General features: G+C 37.6%; 1 protein-coding gene across 1 annotated transcript in view; it reads right to left on the reverse strand.

Annotated features, from left to right (window-relative positions):
* LOC148877907 (B3 domain-containing protein Os07g0563300-like) overlaps positions 1 to 10,092 on the reverse strand; it is a 32,199-nt gene extending 22,107 nt beyond the window's left edge. The window contains exons 1-5 of the mRNA XM_088946334.1: positions 9,963 to 10,092; positions 9,537 to 9,796; positions 6,788 to 6,869; positions 6,514 to 6,612; positions 401 to 1,179 (exon numbers count right to left, since the gene is read on the reverse strand). Coding sequence (XP_088802460.1) covers positions 401 to 1,179; positions 6,514 to 6,612; positions 6,788 to 6,869; positions 9,537 to 9,682 — 1,106 coding nt within the window. The 5' untranslated portion in view covers positions 9,683 to 9,796; positions 9,963 to 10,092. The remainder of the gene's footprint in view (positions 1 to 400; positions 1,180 to 6,513; positions 6,613 to 6,787; positions 6,870 to 9,536; positions 9,797 to 9,962) is intronic.
* Positions 10,093 to 10,749: the final 657 nt, after the last annotated feature.

The raw sequence follows: 10,749 nt of genomic DNA on the forward strand, positions 1-10,749 counted from the left end.
TCTACTGAAAAAAAAAAAACTTTTTACATGTGGCAGCTGAGGTGGAATGGAAAAGGTCATAAATCCATTAATCACCCCATGGTCATCCACTCATTTGTCAAGTGGCAGAAGTGGCATACCCTTTTGTTATTCTTCTCTTAAAAAGTTTAAACAGAACTCCTTTAATGTGAAGTTTCTCCTAGCCATGCAGGTATGTGGCTGATGGATGACAAGTTTGGATTAGCCGCCATGTCACTATGTCATCCATCCATGAGTAAGAAACCCTGAATTAATAGGAATTAGTTGTTATTAAAGATGGTTATCTTTGTTGTTGTCATATGATGCTAAAATGTAGCCACAATGTTTTACATCTGTTATCTGAAAATGCTAAGAAACAAAAATATTATTAATTAGTGGATACTCTCCAGAGATTTGTTGTAGCTCTTGATCTGTTATCCTTGGCCAGTATCTGGGAAGTAACTGATTCCTTCCTCGAGCATCCCCTCGAGGTCTTCCATTGCGTAATTGAGATTCAGTAGATGAATCGCCACCATTATTTGGACTAGCACAGATTTGCTTTGTCAATGGAGGTGGAGGGGTTTGCCGTTGTGATTGAGTTCCAGAAGTCTTAGTTGCAGCATTTGTGTCACTGGTTGAAACATAAGGTGCACCAAACCCAAAATGTGGAGTTGATGGTTCATCCTTTGGAATGGATGATGATAGTGAAATATTTACAAATGAACTTGGATGTATGTCATTGTTCATAGAAGTATCTCCTTTTCGTGTATCTGCTGGATCATTTTCTCCCTTATGGCGGTAGGAATGATGTGAGCCATCAAGATTTCCTTCTTCCCTGTGAAACGTAGTTAATCCAGACAATGTGTCAATACCAGCATTACCATTTGCAAGTCTATCTGATGTGGGAAGCTTCAAGCTGCTTGATGCTAATCTTTCAGATGGATCATCAGACTTCTTCTTGTCCATTGCAGAGACAGCACCTAATCTGTCAACTTCATAAGGCAACCTAGGGTGCAACTCAGGCTGAGAAGTAGCAGTATTCCATAAATTGGGTGGTTGACGCCACTGTGTTGCAACTGCACTTGGACCTGAAGTATGACTCCAATTCTTGATTGAGAGGTCTTTAAGTCTCTCGGGAAGCGGTAGAGGCAGAAAAAAAGAGGATGGCCATATCGTGGATGCCTGAGAAAGAAAAGATACAAAATGTTAAACATAAGACCACATACCATTTCTCCACACAGATAAAGAAATAAGTTCAATAAATGGTTGAACTAAGTTGAAGCAATATGCAATCAATATCAGATTAGAAATACGAAATTAATTAATGATAATTGATCACAATGAGCCAAACAATGACATCACAAACCATAATTGTAAAGGCACCAAGGAGAAGCTAGGGGAGAGGAAAGTGCCTTCTTGCCTAGGTGCCTAGGCAAATTATTATATTAGTAGATAAGAAGGAAGACTAGAGGAGAAAAGGCTCAATCTTGCATCCAGCATAGAGGAATTAAATAAGAAGGAAGCACAGGGGACTATTGTTGACAAGGAAAGAGCCATGAGATGCAAATTAGAGAGTTGGAAGAAACCTTACTAAGGGAAGAAATCAGCTGGAAACAGAAATTTAGGTGCAAGTGGTTAAAAGAAGGGGACGGTAATACAAAATATTTTCATTCTTTGGAAAATGGGAGAAAGAGGAAGAAATATGTAACTAAATTGGAGATAGAAGGGCAGGAGATAACCAATCAAAGTGAGATTGCCAGGAGATTTGTAGATCACTTTAAATCCATCTTTAGAAGACCTTTGATTGAAAGGGTGGATATGGAGGACCTTGATTGGACTTGCCTAGAATCTGAAAAAGCTTGCTGGATAGAAAGGAATTTTGAAGAAGAGGAAATAAGGATGGCAGTTTTCTCAATGAACAGAGCTAAAGCCCCTAGGAAAATGTAAAACATGATCTAGTTGAGGTGTTCATTGAATTTGTGGAGAAGGGTTTCATTAGTCCAGGGATAAATGCGACCTTTTAGCTCTTGTCCCAAAAAAGCCTGATGCTTGCCATCCAAAGGACTTTAGATTGATCAACTTAGTGACCAGCTTGTACAAGATTATTGCTAAGGACCTTTCCACAAGGCTAAAAACAGTTCTTCCTACCTTAATCAGTTAGCAACAAAGGGCTTTTGAAAAAGGGAGACAAATAGCTGGCCAAATCCTTATCGCAAATGAATGTGTGGAAGAAATGAAAATATCTAGGAAAAAAGGCTTTACATGTAAGTTAGACCTTGAGAAAGCTTACGATCTAGTGGATTGGGCGTTCTTAATTGAGGTAATGAGATCTTGTGGATTAGGGGAGAGATGGTGTAATTGGATCTTTGGATGTGTTAAGACTTGTCATTACTAAATTCTGGTCAATGGGATTGTGAGAGATTTCTTTCTAGCTCGTAGAGGTTTGAGGCAGGGAGACCCCCTTTCACCCTTCCTCTTCACCCTAGTTGTGGAGGTCTTGAGTAGAATGATTTATAAGGCTGAAAGGAATAATAGAATTAATGGTTAGAAGGTTGGAAGGGATACGTTACTGATTACTCACTTATAGTTTGCAGATGATATTATAAACTTTTGTGAAGGGGGAGATCAACTTTTGGAGAGGAATCAGAAGGACTTGGTGAGGAATTTTGAACTTGTCTCCGATCATAAAATTAATCTCGAGAAGAGTTGCATTGCGAGATTTAATATGGAAGAAGGAGGCCTTACAGTTGTTGCAAATGTCCTAGATTGCTCCATCTCAAGTTGGCCTATGACCGACTTAGGACTTCCCTAGGTGCAAACCCTAGAGAGTAGATTTTGGAGTCCAATCTTTGAGAGGTGTACCAAGAGACTAGCAACCTGGAAAAAGAATTACATCTCAATTGGGAGTAGGATTACTCCGATTAAGTCCATGCTAGCTAATCTGTCAATCTACTACTTGTCGGTCTTTGGGATCCCTAAAAAGGAAATAAATAAGATAGAGAAACTGATGAGAGACTTTTTGTGGGAATCGAGAGAAGGTAAAAAAAGAACACTTGGTTAATTGGGAGATTGTGAGTAGAAGCCTAGAAGGAGAACTGAGAATTGAGAATGTGGATAAAAAGAATTTGGCATTGCTAGGGAAATGGTTATGGAGATGGCCACGGTAACGGGGCAGACTCTAGCATAAAGTAATAGACACTGTTCATGGTAGGTTAGGGAATGGCTGGGATGCAGGTGTCTCTAACCAGGCTACATTAGCATCTCTTCCTATCCCTATACTCAATTTCCTTGTACAAAAACAAATGTATTTCTAAATTCATTGTTCCCCATGTTCATCCAGTGGATCATAATTGGGATTTTGGCTTTCATAAAGGGTTAAGGGATGATGAATTGAGGGCTTGCCTGGATTTGCTTCAAATACTTCAAAGTGTGTGTCTTGATCCTGATAAGTCAGACAAGCATATCTGGGAAGTTTTGGTGCAGACATTGTTCCCCCTGTTTTCTTGTGCTTCCTTCTTCAAGTCTCTTTGTAATTATTTGCCCTCTCATTTGTTTCCCTTGAAAGAATTTTGGTGCAAACCCATTCCCCCTAAAATAAGAGCTTTTTGTTGGGAAGTAATTCATGGGAAAATTAGTACTTTGGATTTTGGAAATACTACAAAAGAGGAGATCCAACTTATGTCTCTCTCCAAAGTTTCATCACTGTATCATGAATATATATGGTGATGGATCTACTAGTCGGTCAATTAAGCTTCATTTGTATTGAAGGAGAAGCTCCTTTGTTAGCATCCAATCTGAACAGTTCAGATAGGCACATTATTCAGCTAATTCAATAACAGATGCCCTCACAAGGCCTGGGGTAACCAGGGAATAGATCTTATGGGGGAACCAGGGCAGGGTATTGATGTAAACCCACCTTTAATATAACAGAAACTTATAGATGTATGTCAGCCTAGTGCTGTTTGAATAGTCCTCACCAAGGTTCAAAGTATCGATACACCTCTGTATATCAGCAGAGGTGTATCGGTACTAAAAACCATGCCCTTTTATATTTTTTTTAATAATATATATATATATATATATATTATTGAAAAAAGGGTTCCCAAAACACCTGTTACCGGTGTTTCGGAAGTCGGAACCCAAAAGATACGGTATTGTATCAAAATTTTGATCCTTGGTCCTCACTGCAACTGTTTTGGATAGAGAGGTTTTCAGTCATTTTTACAGCTAATACAATCCAAATGTTACGGCTCAAAAAAGTAAAATGAGATTTTACTTGGGTTAAATTTAGTGTGTAAAATGATAGGCTTAGTTTCTATCACTTTTTACTCTGTCTCCATTTGTTTGCAGCAGGACAAACAAATACAGCTCATAGATTGCCCTCTCTACATAAGAGGAACTGAACCTACACCTTCACTGCTTTAGCAAGTTGATCAGCAAAAGAATGGGTTGGTCTTGGAATCCATTTGAAGGAGATTTCCAGTCCTATGATACCCAGAGATACCTAGATAATGTATCATGTCTGATCTGATGCTTCAATTTTTAGTGTAAAATCTGTATGCAGAATTTTATCGATGCCCTTGTCATATCTGGGTAACATAGGTTCAGAATCTTCAGATTAAATGCCAAAGATCTCACCTAACAAATATGATAATGCAGAAACCAGGGTCCACTGCCATCTCTCATCCAACTAATAATCACTTGAAAATCCTCTACAACCTCATATACAGAAGCGCCAATTGTTGAGAGGTCAAATCACTATTGTATTCCTTAGTTGCTTATTTTATGCAAGATATTGTTTGGAAGAGAAAATAATTAGTTTTTCTAATCATTAGCAATCTCAAAATTACATTGACAACCTAAAAACAGTTCTAAGATGTCTTTCCAAAAAAAAAAAAACAAAAAGAAAGGCCAAGATCCCTAGTGGCTGACCATGCTCACATTGAACATGAAAGACTTTTTTTTTAAGAATAAAAGAAAAAATTTATTGAAAAATAAAAGCAGATTACAGCACTACAGGGGTGTTAAGATAACACCCGAACCTGCTACCAATCCCAACAAAGCTTACAAAGACACAAGACTAACAAAAAAAACCTGAGAAATCCCCCCTCATACAGCAAGGCTTGAACATGAAAGACATTACTAGCGCTGCATTCCTAATACCCAATACAAGTGCTTCCCCTTTACTTCTCTAGCTAGACTACCCCCAAGGTTATTAGCTGATCTTAGCACCCATCTGAACAACATGGTCATCTTGGCTGTGCTGGCTATCTTGCCTATCTTATGTAGCATCACAGTGGCAAACTTTCATGGACCCAAGGGATAGCAAACTTTCAAATATTGTAGGAGGGCTAGAATCTCCGCCCTAATTCCTGTGCCTCTCCTACTAACCCTGAAAATGTAGCTACTAGCTCTTCCATCGCTCCTATAAAAGTTTGCCATATCAAGGAGGGGCCCATGTTTCAAACAAGCACTTCTATGGGTTTAGGGTTGCATTTATAGGTAGACCATTCAATCCTTCCCTTCTATATATCCAATGTAGAACCCTTCTTTTTTTTTCTAATAACCAATAGTCTTCTCCATCTCTGTCTTCTCATCATTGAAGATCCTTGAATTCCCCTATTCCCAAATGCTCCAAATAATTGCTGGTCATAGTTGTCAAGGAGACAAGGTGTCCTTGGAAGCTCGCCTTGCCCAATCGCCAAGCAGTTTTGTATACTATGATATAAAATACTTTTATATTATTAATTTTTTGAGATTATAATTATAAAATAGACATCACTAAACAAAAATATTCATTTTGTGTGTTTATATACTAATTTCTTTTTATTATTTTCTTATTTTTTAGGGTTTAATCAACACAAGCATTGCTAACTGCTGTATTAAACCCTCACGGACTTCAAAACCTGAACCAACAAGTAAGGAAAAACTTAAAAATTTTTCTAATCAACACATTTTCTTCTTCCACTTCTTTTTCCACCTTTTCTTTTCATCTTTTCCTATAACAAAAATAGGGGTTCAGCCCCTATATTTTTTGAATTTTCTTCCTTTCTTCTTTTTCTTCTCATAAATATGTTGATTATCTAGACTTTGACATGAAGTTTATACTTTTCTTATGAAAATTATGGATAATTATTAAGGAAATATGGTTATGGAACCTAGGGAACTACCCTAGGATATATGGTTTTCACTTAAAAAAATCCATTGCCTAGGAAACAAGGCACCCCCTGTCGCCTGGCCACACCTTGGTGACTTGAAAACTATGTTGCTGTTCTAGTTCTTTTTTTTTTTTTTTTGGATTGGCAACAAGAATCGAATAGTATCTGTGTTTTTTCATACAAAATTCTAATTATTCTAGTGGAATTGATAACCATCTATCATCAAATTCTATAGCCATTAACCACTACCACAAGGATTAGGCAGCTTAACAATCTTCTTTTCATATTATATCCATAATAAAACAGCAACAGGGAAACATTGAGAGATCTGATTAGGAACAGGTTAAGCATTTCATACCGGTATCATATTTTTTCTAGCACATGCGATGCACTCAACTCCTCCAGCATCCAATAACAAAAATGAATGGAAAGAAACAATACATCCACAGTGCACCCTCTGCAAAAGAGATGAGCCACTATAAAATTTAGAAAATAAACAACAGCTAAATTTGAAGATACATTTTTGAAATATACATAATCTATTTAATGTCTACATTATATCAGTTAACTTATACATCTACCTAAATAAACAGGAAAACAAACAAAAAATAGGAGTGATACTTTCAGCTTACCTTCCCACATGACTCACAGCCCCTCCAACCAGCAGCTTCTGAGTGAAAGGTTTCACAGTATCTCCCTTCCTCAAATGCAGAACTGGAGTCACATAGGGTTAAAATCACATTCTAAAGAAACTACATGGAGGAATTGGCAAAAATACAACCTTAATTTTGGCAAGAATACAGGATAAGCAGCAAAATTAAATTTGAAGATAAGTAGTACCGTTTAAACTGATGCAAAACTACATGGAGGAATCAGCAAATACACAACCTTTATTTTAGGCAAGAAAGCCAAGAACACAGGATAAGCAGTACAACTAAATGTGAAAATAACTAAAGATGTTTAAATTAACACACATCTATCTGACAAAGGAGTAAAACCTGGTTGTGAAGATTCTCCATTCTCCAAATAAAGTTCCACACCTCCACAAGATAATCCCAAGCACAATTTCCTCATTCATAGGTTCCTTCACTTGGTATTTGGAAACCATAACTAGTAACCCTTAATGCACTAGATCAGTTAGTGGCAGTGTTTTAAAAGCACAACATTTTTCGGAAGGGCCTTCTAGCGCCTGAGGCATGGTGTGGAAGGCAAGGCATCCTTCATTTTGAAGCAAGGTTCAAGTTTTCAAAAATAAAAAATAACAATAATACATAAAAAATGCAGACCTGAATTTTAAAAGAAATTAAATGTTATAAAAAGCATATTGGGACAAATTAAAATGCATAAGCATTACATAGAAAATATATCCAAAGTCAAAATGTGGGAGTGACAGAAAATATATGGATCATACCAAATTCAAGCATGTGAAACTTTCAGTGTGTTTATTTATCTCCCAGTTGCATTATTCCTAGGAGATCAGCCCTCCACCTCTGTAAAGGCCCTCTACAACAAGCCCAAAGAACAAGTCCATACAGGGGTTTGAGATAGCGCACTAGTGCTCATGACCTAAATTTTTAGCTCGTACATATAAAGGGAATGATTTCATATTTTAATCACAATCCATTCAATTTAGGACCAGGAATCAGAAATTAGTTGTATTGTTGTTGCTTCTTTGGTGGAAACATTGCTTTTTGAGATCCTATTTGCATGAATTGAGGCTTCAGGTATTTAAAAGGTCTTTGTTTTCTGTTGGTTTTAAAAGCTATAGACCATTACTAGTGTATAAGAAGCAATAAAAGGTAGTTTAGAAGTTAAATGTGTAAAACATAAAAGATTCTACAAAAAATAATGAAATAAGGAATATCCAAAAAATGGCATGCACCAGCACCTAAGCTGATGCACAAGGGACGCCAAGCACATGCCTTTTGAAAGGGGCTGACCAGTTCAAGAGAGGCACATACCTTAAAATGTGCTTCACCATTGCACCTAGGCACGCCTGAGGTGTGCCTTTTGAAATATTGGATGGTGATAGGCTTCTATTTTACTTTACTGCAATTATCTCTTTTAGTTAGTTGGGGTTAAGGCTGAGTTGAGTTGAACTGTTTTAGTTCATTAATGAATAGATTTCTTCATATACATGTATTCCATGGAAGAGACAAGACTAGACATTGCACTTCCTTTTATTAGGATTTGAAATATCTATGGCAAAGTAATGATAAAAAAATATTTGTGGACAAGTTTCAGGAGAAAACAAAAGGAAAGATCTTATTAATACCCTACTGTATAGACTTTCAATTTGTTTCTCCTTTCTTCAAATCATCTTATATAATTCACCTTCTAATCAATGATGTCCTGATTTGTGTTTTCTTTCCTTATGGTAACCATATTAGGCTAATAGCTTTTCTCCTCCAACTTATTAAAAAAAACAAATCAGTAATCAATTCTAATCTGACTAGTTTGCATTCCTAAGTGGTAGGCGGCAATCTAGGTAAATATGATCCTGAGTTTAATTATAAATTACATTAGGCAGGAATATTTGCCTCTTTTGTGCGGAAAGATTACATAAAGAATAAACTTTGATAGTTGGGGGTGACGAAGTAGTAAATGAATAGTCTTAAAGGGTAAGCCTACTGCTTATTACAGGTCAGAAAGCTTTCTTTTAAAAAAAATAAGGAATGGTCAACTAATGTTTGCGTTTTCTCCATAATAATGTCCATGACCATTCCAGATAATAGTAGAAGTTATATAAATATCAGTTAAACTTGAGTGCCAGAACAAATAATGCATGGGAGACAACAATTGAAACATAAGAAAATAATCGTGGCAATGGAGAACAGAACATAATTCACAAATCACAATAGAAATAAGCACACACTTTCGGACCAGTAACAGGTACCTTCTAAAATACACCTATACAATGTGACAGAGTACAAAAGCAGTTTACTTAGGAGGTCAGAACTTGAAAATGAAGGGAAAAAGGCTCCATTTTACAAACATAAACCCCAAAGAAGCAATTTTTCTACCAAAAAGTAACGCACTCGGAAGGGACTAAAACCAACTATAGCCACTAATTAACGCAAAACCGAACACTCAAACCCAAAAGAACTTCCATCTCCAGTAAAAAAAGTAAAGTCGTCCCTTCACGAACAAAGCTCAAAAGGAATTCGAATTTTCACTTCAAATAATCGTAGTCAGCTTAAACATAATCCCAAAACAGCGGAAGAATCCACTGAATCAGCACATAGAAATTCATCAAAGCTTCAAAAACACACAAAAATCCTAGGCAACCCGATCCACCAAACTCCAAATTAACGTTGCAACAAATTAACAGCCGAAATCGAAACGAATACAGAAAAATAGAGATGATGTAAAATTGCTTACGCGCATCGATCGCAGAGCTCAGCGTATTCTCCATTCCGAAGCCGCCATCCCTTCCTCAGCCTCTCCGATTTAGCATCCTTACAGTCTGGATTGAAACAGATCTTCGAAGAAGCAGCAGCAGGAGCAGGAGCGGAAGACGACGACATCGAAGTTCTCCGGTCTCCACTTTCAGAACCACAAAAGCAGATAAGCACGAAGAACAAAAACCCTAGAGACGTACTTCAGAAGGAGACGAGAGAAGGCGAGGGTGGTGCCTTGATCTGTAATCATGAGAGTGAGAGAGGAGTTGAAGAGAGGGGTTTTGGACTGGGCGAGGGAGAGCAAAACACAACTACACAAGTAACAAAAATATATTATTTAAATATAAAATAAAATAAACAAATAAATCTTTTAAAACACGACGAGGCGAGGCGAGGCGTGGCGTGCCTTCACTCTCTCTCTCTTAGTATTCTCTCTCCTCTCCCTTTATATATATATATTTCTCTCCACTTTCTCTCACGTCGTCGTCGTCGTCGCCGTTGTCATTAATGGACGAGAATTCCGTTCTTATCGCTTAGCTTTTTTTCTCTGAGCCTTCTCTTTTCTTGAAAGTTTTGTTAATAAAAATAATATTAATCTAAATAAAATAAAATAACAACACATGCATGGCCCGCGAGGGCGCGAACGTCATGCAAGCACGTAACACGCACCCTTCTTTCTCAAGTCTCATTTCTCACTCACGCGCTTTTTTGCTCACTTCAAGGCTTGAAACCCACGCCTTGGGTGGTGGGCCCCGTGGAACTTAGGTGGGTCACACATTAAAAAATCAATCACATGGCTAAGATTACGCGATAGAGACGTTATACACGAATACGATACGCTAAAAAATAGCGTAGCTCGGTTTTGCGAGTGCTCCATCTGCTTTTGTTCTCGTCTCTACAACCGTAGTATTCGGCTGGCAAGGTGGGAAATATCTCGGAATTCTAGGTCTTATTTGGTCAATGACCGGTCAGTGTAATAGGGACTAGGGTAGTTGCCCAAGGTGGAATGCCGGGTATTATATAGTATTCTCAGAGTTTCAACACGGTAACAGCCTGTAGACCACGGAGAGGGAGAAGCTCCCAAGGCCCAAGCTCGGTTTTTTTTTTTTATTACGTGGAAACGGTATAGTATTATACGGTGGGACACGGTAACATGTGATCACAATGTCCTCAAGAGCTAACAGCCTTTATTT

This window comes from Nelumbo lutea, chromosome 1 (assembly GCF_056320005.1).
Source record: "Nelumbo lutea isolate HS-2025 chromosome 1, American lotus-T2T, whole genome shotgun sequence".
In the NCBI taxonomy this organism is placed as follows: domain Eukaryota; kingdom Viridiplantae; phylum Streptophyta; class Magnoliopsida; order Proteales; family Nelumbonaceae; genus Nelumbo; species Nelumbo lutea.